Below are 21,253 nucleotides of genomic sequence, written 5' to 3'. Positions count from 1 at the left end.
TAACGCGCCCGATATTGCAGCTACAACGACATATTAGTTCCAAAGCGAGCGGCGCTCACTCACCGGGGCACCGCTATGTTTCCCCGCATCCCTACCGAGCCCCCAGTCACGTGGTTTCAAATTCCCTCTCCTAGGTACTGCGGTTAACGTTAGCCGCGGTTAGCGCTTAAAGCAAACGGGCCCTGATGATTAATCATAAGCAGGCTATATGGCGTTTCTATTCGCATATTGTTTTATAGATTGAGTTAAAACAGGCAACGATCGGTTATACAAGAAAAGGCAACTGAACACATTTTTTCCAAAGGTGATAAAACGTCATGCTTTTGAAGATTACAGATTTAATATTTATAACGCAAAATCGTGGTATGAGTTCGAGTATAACACTTCAGCTCCGTTCATATTGCCTGGAATTAAACGTCGTACTTCGGGAATGAAGAGGCTTCGTCATTCGACGGCAGAATAAAGCGCCACAAATCCGCTCTTGGTAGTGCCCTCATCCGTATGAAACCGGAGCAGCAAGGAGTCCGATGACGAGGTGATCTCGCGAGGTAGCTGTTTAGAGTAAGAAGAGAACAAAAGAAAGGCGAGGAATTTATAGAAGGCGATGGAGGAGAAAGCTAATGTTGTTCCGACACCATTCTTAAATTTCCCCACGCGCCTAATTTCGTGCTTGGTCAGCGTATAGTCCATTACTGCGCTGAAGAGATACAATACAAAAAAAAAAAAATAACAACAAAGAACGGTGTGATTATGACACTTTTTTTTTTTAAATACCACTTGTTTTTAGAGCAGCACCTGACGACTTCCCCAATAATGTAGTTCAGATGCATGTTTTGTTTTAGAGAGATCATCGACTCCTCTTTCTGGTCTCTGTAGAGCAGTGATAGGTACTGCGCACTAAGCACGAGTGGCGGATATTATATTTTTGTTTTAGTTGCCGGTAAGGACAAACTACAAAATGCTAAATCATGTTTTGAATTGTTTGTTTAGGTGAACTTTGTTAGTGCTACGGCGGCCGGGCGCAGGAAAAAGACAAGCAATTTCATTTTTCAGATATCAGCCACCCGCTATTTAATAAAGTATGCTTAATAGGAATATGTGTAAACAAACTATCGTGCAGAACTTAACTTGACCTTGTCAATTAATGGTTCATTCATGAAGGGAAACATATACTTCCCAAAAGTGTCTGATATAAAGATAAAAAATTAAAAATAATATTTTCCTGATTTGTAGCTTTGACGGAGAGAACTTGGGTAAGCTTACAAGATGTCCTTCATACACAAACAGGAAAGATATATATTTTCAAATTTATTTTAGCAGTACTTTTACTGCAGCTTATATCATAGCACCAGTCTAAAGTAAAATAGGAAGTTAATCAGGCAAGGTACAGCTGCGTTTATAAATATACATACTTCGTGTACAAAAAAAGACGTGCACTGTAAGAGGTTCTAATAGTATGCAGAAACTTCAATACGACGCTTCGAGCTGTGACCGCTCTTTATTGGGTAAAATGAACAGCTCGTAAGTGTTTTCAAGCCCTCGAGGCAAAAGTAGGAACGGAGCAAGAACTATAAAGATAAATCAAAACAAACCAGGAGACGAAAGTGAACACACAAGTGGAGTTCACACAAAGAAGGTTCACTTAAAAAAAAAAAAAAACACACGAGCACGTTCGCGTCAATTTAACCATGCTCCAACACGCATGCATTCAATAAGTGACTCACTCACAACAGACAGAAACACATAAGCACCTCTCAAAGCACGAAGAAAAAAATCATTCAAACCACAACGTTGAAGGGAACTGAATGTGTATGCTTGGGGAAGGGTGATAGACAAATCACGAACATTTGTACACGCTTCACGGATGTCCAATTTACATCAATAGCTATACCATTTATCGTACTCTAAGGAACATTTTTCCTAAATATTTTATCACTTGCGCAACTAGTTGCCTACATAAGGCTGCCGCGAACTGCACCATCTTGGATATAAAACTGCTTCGCGGTCGTACGGGCAAGTAGCACATTTCGTCCCTAGCACTACTGAGACTTCAAGGCAGTCACTGAACACACGGGCCTTCTGACTAACCACGAAAAATAGAGAAAAGAAACGTACCCGATGAGATAAACTGAGTAATAAAACTGTATGTTGTTGCTGTTTTTTTTTTTTTTTTTTTTTTTGTGAACGAGAAGTTTGCTTGAAAACACTACGAGGCAGACGCTCCGTTTTCACCCTCTTATCTCAATGTTCTCAACACCGAGTCAAACGTAGTCGCAGTTTTCACCATCCTATAGACCCCTTTCGAAACACTGCCCTCTTTTGGCAGCTGTGAAATCTCTTCACAAAGACGGACTAAAACCTGAACGTCATCGCACACAAGAAAAGCACACCCACAGAAAAAGGTGAAGAGCGCAGTGACGTTGCACTTTCGACGCTGTTGGATTGGCTCGTGAGCTCGTAGTGTTGTCCATGCTCCGACGTTCGCTATCCCATGGCAAGACTTGCACGTTACTCGATGCAGTTGTTCCGCCATTGTGCAGGGACCTTCTCATAATCGGCCCGTGACTTTTATAATCGGCCCATGATACGACGATTTAAGAAAAACGTGGTAAAGATTTTCAAATTCTGGATTTCACCAATCGCCTGGACGATACATCACGCATTAATAAAAAAAAAAAAAATGAATTTCCAGCTATGTCACTTCCAGCTTTAAAACAGTACACGAGGACGCCAGATTTACCGTTTTTACGTATATCACCGGGTGTTCGTGATACCGCGCTCCTTACGTCTTTTAGTGTAGAATCGTTCTCTACGATCCGACCACAGGTTTCCTTATTTCTTAAATTACTTCTTGGATCGGGAAAACATATTCTAGATTGCTTTCTACTCTTCTGTTGAAAATGCAGTAATCCCAAAATCTTTTGCCAAGAGCAGAAATATCGTAGCATCTTACTTGCTGGAAAATTGCTACAAATACCTCGTCCCTTACGGCTTTTCGGCACAGAAAACATTCCCTTTTCGCCCCCGCCCCCCTCCTAAATCGTCTCCTTAGTAGGAACGGCTGTTATTCTAGCTAGCAGTGCAGCTGAATTTGTTAATGTCTTTATTCTATTGAAATCTGCTTCCCTGTTAAGGATGCCCATTTGTTATGCTCTGTGACGATGGTACAGCCTGCCTTACTAACGTGCTTGAAGACGTGCCCTCTGCTTGCAACGTTGTCTACAAAACCATGTCATTCCTCCATCCTCAAATAAATAAACGAACTAAACGGTTTCATTGTACCTTTTGGTTAACAATATCGCTGTACGTTTTTCCTGATGGGATAGACCTTAAACTGTCGTTTGTTACATACGCCTAAAATAATCGTACTCAAAGCACACAATTACCTTTCGGTTTTGCATGTGGAGAGAACCTACGTCTACGCTAGGTACTGTTTTCCCTCCTCCAGAAGAGCGCAAAACAATGCCCTAAATGACGCTTTGAAGCGTGCAGAATACACTTCTTTGTTCGCAGACATTTGCGCCTAGCACTGCAATGTAAACTACATTGGGGCTCCTTGCAGCGTCTCGTGCTAGTCTCGCGCATATGCTCCGTCAACCGGGTCACTGTGACGAATGTCTTCGACGCTACATCGACCTATACTAAGTATTAGCCGAGATACCTCCAGTAATAAGAGCTGTTGAAGCCCGTACAGGTCCCTTCGGATCTCAGACGTCGCTCCCGCCAACTTATTTATATCGCCCATCAGAAGACATTCACGTGCGCCGGACTGATATCACCATCAGTCAGAGGTCAGGTTGATCAAACCACGCTAATCCGTGACCTTTTCAAGGTTAGTTCACACGGCGCACCTTTTTGGCGAGTCTAGCGCCGCGAAACTAGAAAAACCGATGCGCCTCTTGCATGAAATGGGATAACACGAGCGAAACAAAGTATGGAGGCTCGCACTCTGCACTTTTGGAGGGAAGAGTGCGAGCATCCGCTAAGGCTTGTCAACAACAACTCCCGTGTCCGAGCCAAAGCCGCGAATCGGAAACAAGCATGACGGTGAGCGGACGAAGGAGAACTCCGCGGACGGATGTCGTGACGTCAGCAACCCAGGAAACTCCGCCCTCGGCTCCACCGCACACCTGTGGAGCTCTCGTGCTAACAGCACAAAGCCTCGGCGCCTCCATTAAGGGGTATCCACACGAAGGAGAACTCCGGGGACGGATGTCGTGACGTCAACAACCCGGGAAACTTCGTCCCCGGCTCCGCCGCGTGCACCTGCGGAGCTCTCATGCTAAGAGTACGAAGCCTCCGCGCCTCCGCCACAGAGGAGAACGGGAGAACGGCGCCGCGAGGCGTCAAAAAGGGATGACGAATGTCTCACGTGATGCGCGATCCGCGGAGGAAAGGAGCGAATTTGTCCTTCGTGTGGATACCCCATATGGGGTATGCACACGAAGGAGAACTTAGCGGACGGATGTCGTGAAGTGAACAACTCGGGAAACTCCGTCTCCGGCTCCGCCGCGTGAACCTGCGGAGCTCTCATGCTAAGAGTACGAAGCTTCCGCGCCTCCGCCACAGAGGAGAACGGGAGAACGGCGCCGCGAGGCGTCAAGAAGGGATGACGAATGTCTCACGTGATGCGCGATCCGCGGAGGAAAGGAGCGAATTTGTCCTTCGTGTGGATACCCCATATGGGGTATGCACACGAAGGAGAACTTAGCGGACGGATGTCGTGAAGTGAACAACTCGGGAAACTCCGTCTCCGGCTCCGCCGCGTGAACCTGCGGAGCTCTCATGCTAAGAGTACGAAGCCTCCGCGCCTCCGCCACAGAGGAGAACGGGAGAACGGCGCCGCGAGGCGTCAAGAAGGGATGACGAATGTCTCACGTGATGCGCGATCCGCGGAGGAAAGGAGCGAATTTGTCCTTCGTGTGGATACCCCATATGGGGTATGCACACGAAGGAGAACTTAGCGGACGGATGTCGTGAAGTGAACAACTCGGGAAACTCCGTCTCCGGCTCCGCCGCGTGAACCTGCGGAGCTCTCATGCTAAGAGTACGAAGCTTCCGCGCCTCCGCCACAGAGGAGAACGGGAGAACGGCGCCGCGAGGCGTCAAGAAGGGATGACGAATGTCTCACGTGATGCGCGATCCGCGGAGGAAAGGAGCGAATTTGTCCTTCGTGTGGATACCCCATATGGGGTATGCACACGAAGGAGAACTTAGCGGACGGATGTCGTGAAGTGAACAACTCGGGAAACTCCGTCTCCGGCTCCGCCGCGTGAACCTGCGGAGCTCTCATGCTAAGAGTACGAAGCCTCCGCGCCTCCGCCACAGAGGAGAACGGGAGAACGGCGCCGCGAGGCGTCAAGAAGGGATGACGAATGTCTCACGTGATGCGCGATCCGCGGAGGAAAGGAGCGAATTTGTCCTTCGTGTGGATACCCCATATGGGGTATGCACACGAAGGAGAACTTAGCGGACGGATGTCGTGAAGTGAACAACTCGGGAAACTCCGTCTCCGGCTCCGCCGCGTGAACCTGCGGAGCTCTCATGCTAAGAGTACGAAGCTTCCGCGCCTCCGCCACAGAGGAGAACGGGAGAACGGCGCCGCGAGGCGTCAAGAAGGGATGACGAATGTCTCACGTGATGCGCGATCCGCGGAGGAAAGGAGCGAATTTGTCCTTCGTGTGGATACCCCATATGGGGTATGCACACGAAGGAGAACTTAGCGGACGGATGTCGTGAAGTGAACAACTCGGGAAACTCCGTCTCCGGCTCCGCCGCGTGAACCTGCGGAGCTCTCATGCTAAGAGTACGAAGCCTCCGCGCCTCCGCCACAGAGGAGAACGGGAGAACGGCGCCGCGAGGCGTCAAGAAGGGATGACGAATGTCTCACGTGATGCGCGATCCGCGGAGGAAAGGAGCGAATTTGTCCTTCGTGTGGATACCCCATATGGGGTATGCACACGAAGGAGAACTTAGCGGACGGATGTCGTGAAGTGAACAACTCGGGAAACTCCGTCTCCGGCTCCGCCGCGTGAACCTGCGGAGCTCTCATGCTAAGAGTACGAAGCTTCCGCGCCTCCGCCACAGAGGAGAACGGGAGAACGGCGCCGCGAGGCGTCAAGAAGGGATGACGAATGTCTCACGTGATGCGCGATCCGCGGAGGAAAGGAGCGAATTTGTCCTTCGTGTGGATACCCCATATGGGGTATGCACACGAAGGAGAACTTAGCGGACGGATGTCGTGAAGTGAACAACTCGGGAAACTCCGTCTCCGGCTCCGCCGCGTGAACCTGCGGAGCTCTCATGCTAAGAGTACGAAGCTTCCGCGCCTCCGCCACAGAGGAGAACGGGAGAACGGCGCCGCGAGGCGTCAAGAAGGGATGACGAATGTCTCACGTGATGCGCGATCCGCGGAGGAAAGGAGCGAATTTGTCCTTCGTGTGGATACCCCATATGGGGTATGCACACGAAGGAGAACTTAGCGGACGGATGTCGTGAAGTGAACAACTCGGGAAACTCCGTCTCCGGCTCCGCCGCGTGAACCTGCGGAGCTCTCATGCTAAGAGTACGAAGCTTCCGCGCCTCCGCCACAGAGGAGAACGGGAGAACGGCGCCGCGAGGCGTCAAAAAGGGATGACGAATGTCTCACGTGATGCGCGATCCGCGGAGGAAAGGAGCGAATTTGTCCTTCGTGTGGATACCCCATATGGGGTATGCACACGAAGGAGAACTTAGCGGACGGATGTCGTGAAGTGAACAACTCGGGAAACTCCGTCTCCGGCTCCGCCGCGTGAACCTGCGGAGCTCTCATGCTAAGAGTACGAAGCTTCCGCGCCTCCGCCACAGAGGAGAACGGGAGAACGGCGCCGCGAGGCGTCAAAAAGGGATGACGAATGTCTCACGTGATGCGCGATCCGCGGAGGAAAGGAGCGAATTTGTCCTTCGTGTGGATACCCCATATGGGGTATGCACACGAAGGAGAACTTAGCGGACGGATGTCGTGAAGTGAACAACTCGGGAAACTCCGTCTCCGGCTCCGCCGCGTGAACCTGCGGAGCTCTCATGCTAAGAGTACGAAGCTTCCGCGCCTCCGCCACAGAGGAGAACGGGAGAACGGCGCCGCGAGGCGTCAAAAAGGGATGACGAATGTCTCACGTGATGCGCGATCCGCGGAGGAAAGGAGCGAATTTGTCCTTCGTGTGGATACCCCATATGGGGTATGCACACGAAGGAGAACTTAGCGGACGGATGTCGTGAAGTGAACAACTCGGGAAACTCCGTCTCCGGCTCCGCCGCGTGAACCTACGGAGCTCTCATGCTAAGAGTACGAAGCTTCCGCGCCTCCGCCACAGAGGAGAACGGGAGAACGGCGCCGCGAGGCGTCAAAAAGGGATGACGAATGTCTCACGTGATGCGCGATCCGCGGAGGAAAGGAGCGAATTTGTCCTTCGTGTGGATACCCCATATGGGGTATGCACACGAAGGAGAACTTAGCGGACGGATGTCGTGAAGTGAACAACTCGGGAAACTCCGTCTCCGGCTCCGCCGCGTGCACCTGCGGAGCTCTCATGCTAAGAGTACGAAGCCTCCGCGCCTCCGCCACAGAGGAGAACGGGAGAACGGCGCCGCGAGGCGTCAAAAAGGGATGACGAATGTCTCACGTGATGCGCGATCCGCGGAGGAAAGGAGCGAATTTGTCCTTCGTGTGGATACCCCATATGGGGTATGCACACGAAGGAGAACTTAGCGGACGGATGTCGTGAAGTGAACAACTCGGGAAACTCCGTCTCCGGCTCCGCCGCGTGCACCTGCGGAGCTCTCATGCTAAGAGTACGAAGCCTCCGCGCCTCCGCCACAGAGGAGAACGGGAGAACGGCGCCGCGAGGCGTCAAAAAGGGATGACGAATGTCTCACGTGATGCGCGATCCGCGGAGGAAAGGAGCGAATTTGTCCTTCGTGTGGATACCCCATATGGGGTATGCACACGAAGGAGAACTTAGCGGACGGATGTCGTGAAGTGAACAACTCGGGAAACTCCGTCTCCGGCTCCGCCGCGTGCACCTGCGGAGCTCTCATGCTAAGAGTACGAAGCCTCCGCGCCTCCGCCACAGAGGAGAACGGGAGAACGGCGCCGCGAGGCGTCAAAAAGGGATGACGAATGTCTCACGTGATGCGCGATCCGCGGAGGAAAGGAGCGAATTTGTCCTTCGTGTGGATACCCCATATGGGGTATGCACACGAAGGAGAACTCCGGGGACGGATGTCGTGAAGTGAACAACTCGGGAAACTCCGTCTCCGGCTCCGCCGCGTGCACCTGCGGAGCTCTCATGCTAAGAGTACGAAGCCTCCGCGCCTCCGCCACAGAGGAGAACGGGAGAACGGCGCCGCGAGGCGTCAAAAAGGGATGACGAATGTCTCACGTGATGCGCGATCCGCGGAGGAAAGGAGCGAATTTGTCCTTCGTGTGGATACCCCATATGGGGTATGCACACGAAGGAGAACTTAGCGGACGGATGTCGTGAAGTGAACAACTCGGGAAACTCCGTCTCCGGCTCCGCCGCGTGCACCTGCGGAGCTCTCATGCTAAGAGTACGAAGCCTCCGCGCCTCCGCCACAGAGGAGAACGGGAGAACGGCGCCGCGAGGCGTCAAAAAGGGATGACGAATGTCTCACGTGATGCGCGATCCGCGGAGGAAAGGAGCGAATTTGTCCTTCGTGTGGATACCCCATATGGGGTATGCACACGAAGGAGAACTTAGCGGACGGATGTCGTGAAGTGAACAACTCGGGAAACTCCGTCTCCGGCTCCGCCGCGTGCACCTGCGGAGCTCTCATGCTAAGAGTACGAAGCCTCCGCGCCTCCGCCACAGAGGAGAACGGGAGAACGGCGCCGCGAGGCGTCAAAAAGGGATGACGAATGTCTCACGTGATGCGCGATCCGCGGAGGAAAGGAGCGAATTTGTCCTTCGTGTGGATACCCCATATGGGGTATGCACACGAAGGAGAACTTAGCGGACGGATGTCGTGAAGTGAACAACTCGGGAAACTCCGTCTCCGGCTCCGCCGCGTGAACCTGCGGAGCTCTCATGCTAAGAGTACGAAGCTTCCGCGCCTCCGCCACAGAGGAGAACGGGAGAACGGCGCCGCGAGGCGTCAAAAAGGGATGACGAATGTCTCACGTGATGCGCGATCCGCGGAGGAAAGGAGCGAATTTGTCCTTCGTGTGGATACCCCATATGGGGTATGCACACGAAGGAGAACTTAGCGGACGGATGTCGTGAAGTGAACAACTCGGGAAACTCCGTCTCCGGCTCCGCCGCGTGCACCTGCGGAGCTCTCATGCTAAGAGTACGAAGCCTCCGCGCCTCCGCCACAGAGGAGAACGGGAGAACGGCGCCGCGAGGCGTCAAAAAGGGATGACGAATGTCTCACGTGATGCGCGATCCGCGGAGGAAAGGAGCGAATTTGTCCTTCGTGTGGATACCCCATATGGGGTATGCACACGAAGGAGAACTTAGCGGACGGATGTCGTGAAGTGAACAACTCGGGAAACTCCGTCTCCGGCTCCGCCGCGTGAACCTGCGGAGCTCTCATGCTAAGAGTACGAAGCTTCCGCGCCTCCGCCACAGAGGAGAACGGGAGAACGGCGCCGCGAGGCGTCAAAAAGGGATGACGAATGTCTCACGTGATGCGCGATCCGCGGAGGAAAGGAGCGAATTTGTCCTTCGTGTGGATACCCCATATGGGGTATGCACACGAAGGAGAACTTAGCGGACGGATGTCGTGAAGTGAACAACTCGGGAAACTCCGTCTCCGGCTCCGCCGCGTGCACCTGCGGAGCTCTCATGCTAAGAGTACGAAGCCTCCGCGCCTCCGCCACAGAGGAGAACGGGAGAACGGCGCCGCGAGGCGTCAAAAAGGGATGACGAATGTCTCACGTGATGCGCGATCCGCGGAGGAAAGGAGCGAATTTGTCCTTCGTGTGGATACCCCATATGGGGTATGCACACGAAGGAGAACTTAGCGGACGGATGTCGTGAAGTGAACAACTCGGGAAACTCCGTCTCCGGCTCCGCCGCGTGAACCTGCGGAGCTCTCATGCTAAGAGTACGAAGCTTCCGCGCCTCCGCCACAGAGGAGAACGGGAGAACGGCGCCGCGAGGCGTCAAAAAGGGATGACGAATGTCTCACGTGATGCGCGATCCGCGGAGGAAAGGAGCGAATTTGTCCTTCGTGTGGATACCCCATATGGGGTATGCACACGAAGGAGAACTTAGCGGACGGATGTCGTGAAGTGAACAACTCGGGAAACTCCGTCTCCGGCTCCGCCGCGTGCACCTGCGGAGCTCTCATGCTAAGAGTACGAAGCCTCCGCGCCTCCGCCACAGAGGAGAACGGGAGAACGGCGCCGCGAGGCGTCAAAAAGGGATGACGAATGTCTCACGTGATGCGCGATCCGCGGAGGAAAGGAGCGAATTTGTCCTTCGTGTGGATACCCCATATGGGGTATGCACACGAAGGAGAACTTAGCGGACGGATGTCGTGAAGTGAACAACTCGGGAAACTCCGTCTCCGGCTCCGCCGCGTGCACCTGCGGAGCTCTCATGCTAAGAGTACGAAGCCTCCGCGCCTCCGCCACAGAGGAGAACGGGAGAACGGCGCCGCGAGGCGTCAAAAAGGGATGACGAATGTCTCACGTGATGCGCGATCCGCGGAGGAAAGGAGCGAATTTGTCCTTCGTGTGGATACCCCATATGGGGTATGCACACGAAGGAGAACTCCGGGGACGGATGTCGTGAAGTGAACAACTCGGGAAACTCCGTCTCCGGCTCCGCCGCGTGCACCTGCGGAGCTCTCATGCTAAGAGTACGAAGCCTCCGCGCCTCCGCCACAGAGGAGAACGGGAGAACGGCGCCGCGAGGCGTCAAAAAGGGATGACGAATGTCTCACGTGATGCGCGATCCGCGGAGGAAAGGAGCGAATTTGTCCTTCGTGTGGATACCCCATATGGGGTATGCACACGAAGGAGAACTTAGCGGACGGATGTCGTGAAGTGAACAACTCGGGAAACTCCGTCTCCGGCTCCGCCGCGTGAACCTGCGGAGCTCTCATGCTAAGAGTACGAAGCTTCCGCGCCTCCGCCACAGAGGAGAACGGGAGAACGGCGCCGCGAGGCGTCAAAAAGGGATGACGAATGTCTCACGTGATGCGCGATCCGCGGAGGAAAGGAGCGAATTTGTCCTTCGTGTGGATACCCCATATGGGGTATGCACACGAAGGAGAACTTAGCGGAAGGATGTCGTGAAGTGAACAACTCGGGAAACTCCGTCTCCGGCTCCGCCGCGTGCACCTGCGGAGCTCTCATGCTAAGAGTACGAAGCCTCCGCGCCTCCGCCACAGAGGAGAACGGGAGAACGGCGCCGCGAGGCGTCAAAAAGGGATGACGAATGTCTCACGTGATGCGCGATCCGCGGAGGAAAGGAGCGAATTTGTCCTTCGTGTGGATACCCCATATGGGGTATGCACACGAAGGAGAACTTAGCGGACGGATGTCGTGAAGTGAACAACTCGGGAAACTCCGTCTCCGGCTCCGCCGCGTGCACCTGCGGAGCTCTCATGCTAAGAGTACGAAGCCTCCGCGCCTCCGCCACAGAGGAGAACGGGAGAACGGCGCCGCGAGGCGTCAAAAAGGGATGACGAATGTCTCACGTGATGCGCGATCCGCGGAGGAAAGGAGCGAATTTTTCCTTCGTGTGGATACCCCATATGGGGTATGCACACGAAGGAGAACTCCGGGGACGGATGTCGTGAAGTGAACAACTCGGGAAACTCCGTCTCCGGCTCCGCCGCGTGCACCTGCGGAGCTCTCATGCTAAGAGTACGAAGCCTCCGCGCCTCCGCCACAGAGGAGAACGGGAGAACGGCGCCGCGAGGCGTCAAAAAGGGATGACGAATGTCTCACGTGATGCGCGATCCGCGGAGGAAAGGAGCGAATTTGTCCTTCGTGTGGATACCCCATATGGGGTATGCACACGAAGGAGAACTTAGCGGACGGATGTCGTGAAGTGAACAACTCGGGAAACTCCGTCTCCGGCTCCGCCGCGTGCACCTGCGGAGCTCTCATGCTAAGAGTACGAAGCCTCCGCGCCTCCGCCACAGAGGAGAACGGGAGAACGGCGCCGCGAGGCGTCAAAAAGGGATGACGTATGTCTCACGTGATGCGCGATCCCCGGAGGAAAGGAGCGAATTTGTCCTTCGTGTGGATACCCCATATGGGGTATGCACACGAAGGAGAACTTAGCGGACGGATGTCGTGAAGTGAACAACTCGGGAAACTCCGTCCCCGGCTCCGCCGCGTGAACCTGCGGAGCTCTCATGCTAAGAGTACGAAGCCTCCGCGCCTCCGCCACAGAGGAGAACGGGAGAACGGCGCCGCGAGGCGTCAAAAAGGGATGACGTATGTCGCACGTGATGCGCGCTCCGCGGAGGAAAGGTGCGGATTTCTCCTTCGTGTGGGTACCCCATTACGAGCGGTACTGGTTGGCGGCGCGGTGCGGATACCTCAGCATTCGCGACGAGTGCAAGCACTGCATATAAATGCTGGGAATTATTGGTCTTCTAGCGGTTAAATCACTTTTAAAGATACATCAAGTTTATTCGTGTCTTCTCTGACGTTCGAGATCTTTCCGCGGTTTGGCAGGCCTAGCAAATCGAGCGAGCCAAATCTTTGACGACGAAGATTATCAAGTTATATTAATAAAGCAGACTGCCTCTTTGCACAGTGCGTACTTCGCAGCATTTTCTGCGAAACGTTTGATATTCCGGGTGCAGACGACACGGTTTGGCGAAACATCCCCTGAATCGATACGGCATATTTCTCACGCGTAAACTATAAGTGTGAATTAGCCGATTGCGCGAAATCTCATTTCTGCAAACGCTCGTAGATGGAGAATGTGCGCCGCGTGAATAGATCCTTAAAGCGGACATGAACAGTCTGTTTATAATTCTAACTTTCGATCCTTCTCGCGATCATAAACTAATCTCCATAATCAGTACAAGTTGCAATTTGAATAATATAACTAATTTTGCTAACTTTAGTTTAGGCATAAGTCATCAATCCGATGTACTGAATAAAATTAACTTACTTCGTCAAATTATCATTTGTAAAGACAAAAATGCCATTACCCCTGCCGAACCATATAAAACTAATAAGTACACGCTCATAAAATAACCTTGTGTGAGAACAGGTTATTGAACATTATCGAAATCGAGTATCGATTTTTTGCATGTTCACTACGAAGACATGATAAAGGTCCCATATCTCTCAGATTTCTTCCTGAGAGCGCGAGAAATTTTAGTTATACCCCAACATATGACCGTTTCGAAACTTTTGAGCTAATTTTGATGCAAGTTAGAAACTATACTTGCCCAGGAGATATAAGTGAAAAACGCTTGGTTGTAAGGATGGGATACCTCTCCTATTTCTTAAGACCGTCACGGGTCTTAACTCTAGCTTGTTGTGCTCCGTTTTCGAGCGCTAGGAATAAAAATTATATAATTGTTTCAGGAGTTTTTTTTTATTCTTCGACTTTGCGCCGGAGTGGTATTTTCGTACATTCCTCAGATTCACAATAAACTTCTCGTTACGTTCGGATTTTTCATTGCTGGTGTGGCTGTTGCTCCGCGACTTTTCGCCTTAGATGAGCTAATTTAGATGGCTCCAGCCACACAGCTTATACGTCATTAGAAGAAAGACAGTCTACCGAGACTGCCCGAGGCGTGTTTCTCCCTTATTGTATGGCAGTGTCACAATGCCCATGCAAAAACTCCTTGCAAACATGTTCAGAGTGTATATCTTCTGAGGCAAGCATGCTCGTATCACGCTGCGAACAGCCTGCCTTTTGTTTGATGTGTGATGACAGTGACTTGGATTAGGTTTTTGTTCCCATCGTCGCGTCGTTGCTCTGCTTCTCGCCTTAGGATGAACTAAGCGGAAAGGCTGCAAGCGCGAGCTTTTTACGCCCATGACGCTGCGTCTCTTTAATTCACTTATATTGGAGTTTGCTTCAAGCGTGACATGCAGTGCTAATCTTGAGTGGTACGCAGCTCGAGTTATGATCACTGCGGCATTTTGGAAGTGAAACGTGCGCGGAATATCTTTCAACTGCAGTGCCCTCAAGGTATACAGTGAACTATAGTGCGTTTCACATTTGTCGTACAATGCTGCCAAGATTACTGGCGCGCGCACGTGCGAATAAACGCTAAAGTTAGATACACACGTTCCAGCAGCTTTCTCAGCGTTGTAGAGTAGACGCATGTTAAAAGTAGGGCCAGTCAACTTATACAGTGTATTGTCAGAAATTTGTCCTTGTGTATATTATTGCTAATGTATTGCGTGAGCACTCACTCCTTTACACGTGCAAAAAAAGTTAGGGGCTTCACGCAGGTTTAATTGTCAGCGTCACTTTACGGCTATTGACATAAAAGGCTACTCACATATAATATACCTAAGCAGAATCAAATAAAATGCATGTCAACCATCTTTCCGGTTTTATAACGTTGCTTCGGCGGCTCTGCGCGCAGTGCGCTAGTTGTTCAACGTCGCAAAAAGCACAGCAAGTTTGCATATCGAAATAGAATGAGATTGTCATTTGCAATTTTCAAACGCGATGAGTGATGCAGGCGCAAGAGCAAGTGGCTCACGCCGATATATTCACACTGCCCTTGTATCTTTTCGCGCGCTCCCTTCCTAAGCCCGCCGATGATCCTACGGTGCAAGAAACCACCCTCGTTATCCCATTTATGGCTGATGATGCCGCTAGTGAGCGTGGCGGCGACAGCTGCGAAGGCCTGGGCCCATCCGACCCACACTGCCCAAACCACCCGTCGGTCGCGTTTTGCCGGCGACAGCTTTTCTTTTAGCCTCGAAGGAGCACGAAACCTCCTTGTGGCTCTTGTCTGTTAAAGCCAGACTCTTACTAGCGCGACAAGCAGAACCAAAGTACAGCGGCAAGCCTCAAACCAGTGTTTTGTGATTTGACAGGATTTGTAGAATAAAGGAGGCTACGCTCAAACACGAGCATCATGCACGCGAGGGCATCTTCGGCAGGCTTGCAATCATGCTCTCGTGCTTTTTTTTCGCGAGCACCGAACGACTGAATGCCTGCCAAAGGTACCATCGCGAGCATGCTGCATGGGTTTGAGCCTTGTCGCTGTCGTTCGTTTCTCCTTGTCTTTCTAGTCGTACTTGGGCATTGTGATCTTTTGTTTTGGTTTTTGTGTGGAATATGACCCGGGTTACCTCTCCAATACTAATCGTTGTGCGGACAACAGCTGCCGTTTCTGTTCTTGGTAAAATTTGAAGAGGCGACATTCCTATGGGTCATTATTCTTGTATTCGTTCGTCACCCGGTAAGAGACGAGACCCCCTCTTTGTTTTCTCTCTTTTTTTAATTACAAGATTTCGCTCGCCTGTTTAAAGCAATCAATCATCAACGCCTTTGCGGACTTTATCGGCGGGTGCTCATAAACCCGTATTCAGGAGCCAATCCCGTAATTGCGTATTCGGTGAATTATGCGAGAATACCTCTGTGAGAAGAACAATGAGCAGAGATTATAAGCTTTCTTTATTGGACACTTTTAGACAACATTATTAGTTATAATGGAATCACATTTCGAAAATTTTTCCATTTAAGAAACACCAAGCAAAAGCGAACAGGCGCAGGATCATGCGTGAAATTACCTTGTGCGAAAGCTTCATGTATCGTTCGAGGTAATCGACGTTCCCACTCTAGTTAGCATAAGGTGGCCTGAGTAGCTTACACAGAATCAGTTCACACAGATATTTGTTGTGCTCTCTTTCGGCGGTCACAAGGGACTTCCCGAAGCTTCTCGAAATATGTTAAGAGGTATCAGTTGATTGTTGTTTGAGGTGGTAATACTCGAATTTACTTTCGGCGGTGATTTGATCCTATTGATACCTTTAACATGTACGAAATTTTATGACTATTCTTTTTTTTTTATATATCGGAACGTACGCGAACAAAACGGTGAAAATGTAATCATAGGGTTTTGTGTTAGAATCAGTTTATCCTCCATACATTTGTATTTATCAAGAGTTCCATCTCTCAACGAAGCCACTGGCTCATGAAGGGTTTTCTGTTCGCCCGTTAACGTCTTTATTGGGGTGCAAAATATCCATTTTGATAAAAAAAATGAATATTATGTTGCAAAAATAAACAATGAATAATGATAACCATTAAGATGTGTGTGATGAGTGAATGCGGTTCTGACTGATTACCTGAAATAAATAAATACAAAAAATGGAGAGAGATAGCAACTCTTGGATAGTGAATATTCTGGTACTGTTTTTCACCGTCGGTTTTATTTATTATTTCATGTAAAAAAAGTATGTGTGTTTTCGCTCCGAATTATCGCAGAATTCTTAAAAAGAAGGTATTGCTTTTACGTCTTCTTTTTTATGAACGAAATAAAAAAAAGTAGGGGTGTGCGAATACCGAATAGTAAGTCTCGAATCGAATACCGAATCGAATCAAGAAAAAAAAGCCGAATATCGAATCGAATATCGAATAACAAATTTATTAAACAGGAGCTCAAATATTTACAAGTTCTCATGCAAGAAAAGCAGCTGTTGCACGTGATCAGGGGTCAGATTCTCCCTCCGGGCCGTAACAATGTTGCCAGCCGTCGAAAACAACTTTTCGCTTGGTACACTTGTTGCTGGAATGCCCATGTACTTCATGGCCATCTTGTACAGTCCTGGGAAGTGTTGCTTGCCTGTTTCTTTCCAGAATGTTAGAGGGTCTTCGTCCTTACTGCAAGTGGGCTCTCGAAGGTACCGCTGAAACTCCTCGATGTTGGCTGTTTGGGAGGAGTGTTTTCTTTCTGATGACGTTGCCAGCTTCTCAATGCTGTCCCAGATACTGGTGATGCGCTCCGTGTTAGCTGTAGACGTTGATGTTTCAATACAGTCGCTTGATGCTGCCCCTGGAGAGCTCTGCAATTCAGTTCTTGCAAGCTCCAAGAGCTTTGTTTCCTGGAACGTTTGAGCACAAAAAAGTTTCTTAAACCTTGGGTCACAGGCAGTTGCCAACACATACTCCTTTTGCTCGTTCTGCCCTGGAAACCTTGTTCTCATGCTCTTCAGCAAGTTTCTTGCAAACTCTGAGGTCTCATCATCTGCTGCAATGCAGTCTTTCAGGACCATTTGTGTTCCATAGAGAAATGGTACTACTGACGACAAAGTTGCATACTTCTGGCCACTAAGCTCTGTGGTTGCCGATGCAATTGGTTCAAGGGCTTTGACAAGCCCAGCCACTGCTTTCCACTCCTGTGGTGTCAGGTTGGGCACAGTTGTCTCAGAGGTGGCAAGTTCTAAACAGACGGCTTCTTTCAGCTGCAGAAGACGCGAGAGCATGTCATGTTCACTGTTCCATCTTGTTTCAACGTTCTGAATAAGCTCCAAAACGGATAGCTCCATCCGTCGTTGACAATCCTGCAGTCTTGCCGCAGCTTGGGCGCTGTGTTTATAATGGCCAACAATAGCGCGGCACTTCTTGAGAACAGTGGGAACTCCTGCTGTTTCTTCCTTGGCATCTTTAATAGCTAGTTGCAGTGTATGGCCCATGCACTGCATTGGGACACAAGAAATGCCTCTAAGGGCTGCACGAAAATTTCGTGCATTGCCCGTCACCACATAGACTGGCACTTTCTGAATAGGCAGCTCCCAGTTATCTATCATTACTTGCAGGTGCTCCTGAATGTTGCAAGCTGTGTGGCTTTCGGGCACATGCCGGTTTTCCAACGCGAAGCTTCTCATCTCGAAGTTGCAAGTTAAATAGTGGCAGGTGAGGCTGATGTAACTTTGGTTAGACCTCGATGTCCAGATGTCACTTGTAAACGAAATCGACTCTATGCCTTCCTGGAAGTCCGCATGTATCCTCTCCTTGACAGCCTTGACTGTGTCTCCGTACAACTCCGGGATGATTGTCCTCGAAAACGTCGTGCGGCTGGGTATCTTGTACATCGGCTCCATGTGGTTCATCAGCTCCTTGAAACCTCGATTTTCAACACAGCTGTACGGCTGAAGGTCGAGCGCCAGCATTCGGGCAATCCTGGTGGTTATCGCCGTTCTTTCGCGTAGCGATAGGCCCTTGCCCGACTTCAGCGCACTTTTGATGAGCGGCTGTGCAACGTCCGGTCTTCCTTGCTTCCCGCTGTCTCTCATAAACACGCTGTGCAAGGAAAAATGCTTGTTCTTGAGATGGTTCGCTAGTGGCGTCGTCGTACTCGATGGGGTTCGAAGTTTCGTTTCGCAGCTTTTGCACGTCGCCTCTTGGGCAGAGTTCTTCACGAAATGTTTCCAAATGGCACTTTTCGTTCGCTCACTCATGCCGCCCCCGACCGAAAGCAGATCCGGCGGACCACGTTTTCCGACAGGTGATGCAGGTGAAATTCGGGAGCAGAAAACGTCAGCTTGGCTTGGTTTCCGATCACGAGGGACTTGGTCAACCCTATTTGCGGAATGCGCGGCAAAGCGACGCGGACAGAGCCAACAGAGCCACAAAGACAAAGCGTGGACGGCGTGGACGCGGATAAAGCCCCTCGATATGTCTTTAGACGCGGAGCGCGCGGGGCGCCACCTCTATTCCGCCTCCAAAAGTAGGAGAGAAATTGGTTGGTTCTACGGCCGAGAGGTGGCGCGATTGCCGCCCTCGCCGACTAGCGCCCACCACGCGCCGCGGTTACGCGGTTCGCGATGGCGTGCTTTTGTTTTGTGCTCGCGAATTGCTGTCGCCGATCCCTGTCCAGTGTATCTAGAACTTTTGCTTGTGAAGGAAATGACTCGAGACATTGTGCAACCTGTGCAAGTGGCGCAAACAAATGACTGTTTTAGTTTCACGATTCGGCTGTGTTACGACCACAATTAAACCTGCGTGCTATCAGGTTCGTGGCATTCAAACTTCGTGTATTAAGAGCCTGTTCGCTAGACCATGATGGAACAGTAGAACTAAAATGTGCTTCGCATATTCCCCGCCAATTAGGCTCGCCGAATATATCGAATATTCGAGTAACCGAATACTTACGATTCGATTCGCGAATCGAACTATTCGAGAGCTTACTATTCGATTCGTATTCGTAAATTCGAGTATTCGCACACCCCTAAAAAAAAGTATTAACGGTTATAGGCAATACTTTCCATGATCCTTCCCATGCAAAAATTGTCTATGGACGTTTATAGAAAATCATATAGTGAGCTATCACCATTTATAGTCTTCTATACCCACCATAAGACACTATAATACACTCTATAGCCAACTACAGAATAGCATACTGTTTTAGTGTAGCATTTCTGGCTCTTACGTACGAAATACGCAATAGTTTAGCGTACGCGAAAAACTACCTGCTCGGACTGATTTTATTTGTGTGTTCCGCTATCGTAGCCAAGTAAACATTTCGCACGATAGTCTTCAATTAATTTGCCAGATCCGTACGATTCGGCGTGCTTACAGCGCCGCGATGCCCCTCGAAAGAGATACAAGATTAAAAACGTTTCTAATCAGTTTATTACAAATAAAGCCAAGCCGCAGCTGCCTGGTCAAGCGCGCTTTTCTGTAGGGTACAGGGGCTACCAGTGCGAGTGCGTAGCCAAAACTCGATCCCAGAGCTCCTGTTAATCGTACCGTTGAATACACCTTCTATTAATGCTATCGCGGGAAGAAATTCATGACGTACTGATGTGCAGTGCATGGCGACCGCGATTTTTTGAAGAGTCGTTCGTCCGTCGGCGATGAACTGCGCGAAGAGGCTTATCATTGAGCAGATAGCAACGTTCACGCACATTGTTGAGCGGCGTACATCTTCACTATGCACCCCTTCAACTGCACGGCAATCTGACCGAACTGCGGTAGGTCCCGGAAAAAGATTGCCGAGCTGAACACCACGCGATTTCACGTAACACTGATCTTCATTAGAACACCTCGCCGCCCATGCTGCGGCAGTCGTGGTAACCGCCATGTTGGAACGGTGCTCTCTCTGGGCTCGAGACTGCTTGAGAGCTTCCCGCAAAGCCCGCTAGCCCGCAAGACAAAATCCCTTGCGTTGCGTGAGTACGCAATATGCTAGCTCTTCTATGGTGTTCTAAGCGTGCGCACTCCTGACCCGCAGTTTCTTTGCGTATGCGAAGCTTTTGCGTACAGTCCACTAAAACTGTCTACTGTATATCTCCAAAGCTAAAGAATGTCGACCACTCAAATTTATATAGCTGGGTACAGAAAAAAAAATGTCTGAAAAGTTATATGGCCGCGTGCATGTTCAAGAAGATAGCCTCTCCGCTCACCTAAAAGATTCGCCTACTCTTATCCCGAGAAAAAAAGATAAGGAGGCCAGAATGATGCCTAGTCAGACTCGCCCTAACTCCTTGCCGAAAATTCTAGGTCGAATATTCTAGATGGCAAGCATAGTAGATGAAGAGTCGTGCGCAACATTGCCGATCCCTACACTGATTCTCTCTCGCGATATCCAGCTGTTACGCCGACGCAGCGTCGCTTGCTGCTGCCGTCGTCGACGCTCGCTGGTGCTTTCTAGACGTGTGTGACGTGTGTTGTTCTCTTTTGTTGCTGGCACAAGTTCGCCCCCGTTAAATATTTAGTTCAATCCGTTTTATCTTGCCTCATCGCCTGTCATTTGTGACAATATACCCGCGACCATTTCATTTTTTTAGAGACCAATAGAAATGCGAATGCCACTAATGCGAGACTATCCAACGTGCTTTAGCGGGCTATTGTGGTATGTGTGGCCCTAAATCTACAGACACCCGACGATTGAATTTTTCTTTAGACGATTCAAAGTTATTTAATGTCACCTAGGCTATAGGTGTGCGACCTTTCAATGTGGCTCAGCCGGCTATAGAGTGATGCATGTCTCTAAAGCTCGTGATCATTCACTTTTCTTTCGCCAGCTCAACGGTGCTTTATGTCGCCTAGGCTATAGAACCGCACCCTCTTTAGCAAAGAAAAGGTAGGAAATTGGAAGGGTGTCAAACATGCACTTGCTTAGAGCGAGCGAGCGCATCCCGTTCAATGTTGAGAGCAAGTCATCTGCTTCTTGCGCAGGAGTTGCGGTGTCGTCTTAACGAGGCCGAGCTTTGATTGGCTCTGATTAAAAGAATAGTGGGTAGGGCTCAATGATAGATGTCTTGAGGTCTACCCACTATTTTTTCAATCAGCCAATA

General features: G+C 50.5%; 1 protein-coding gene across 1 annotated transcript in view; it reads right to left on the bottom strand.

Moving 5' to 3' along the window:
* Nucleotides 1-444: 444 nt before the first annotated feature.
* Nucleotides 445-21,253, bottom strand: part of LOC120840601 — a 103,994-nt gene continuing 83,185 nt past the window's right edge. The window contains exon 12 of the mRNA XM_040211180.1: nucleotides 445-552. Coding sequence (XP_040067114.1) covers nucleotides 445-552 — 108 coding nt within the window. The remainder of the gene's footprint in view (nucleotides 553-21,253) is intronic.

The sequence above is a fragment of the Ixodes scapularis genome, unplaced genomic scaffold (assembly GCF_016920785.2).
Source record: "Ixodes scapularis isolate PalLabHiFi unplaced genomic scaffold, ASM1692078v2 PGA_scaffold3__209_contigs__length_174095766, whole genome shotgun sequence".
NCBI classification, from domain to species: Eukaryota; Metazoa; Arthropoda; class Arachnida; order Ixodida; family Ixodidae; genus Ixodes; species Ixodes scapularis.
This window is presented reverse-complemented; position numbering and strand designations above follow the sequence as displayed.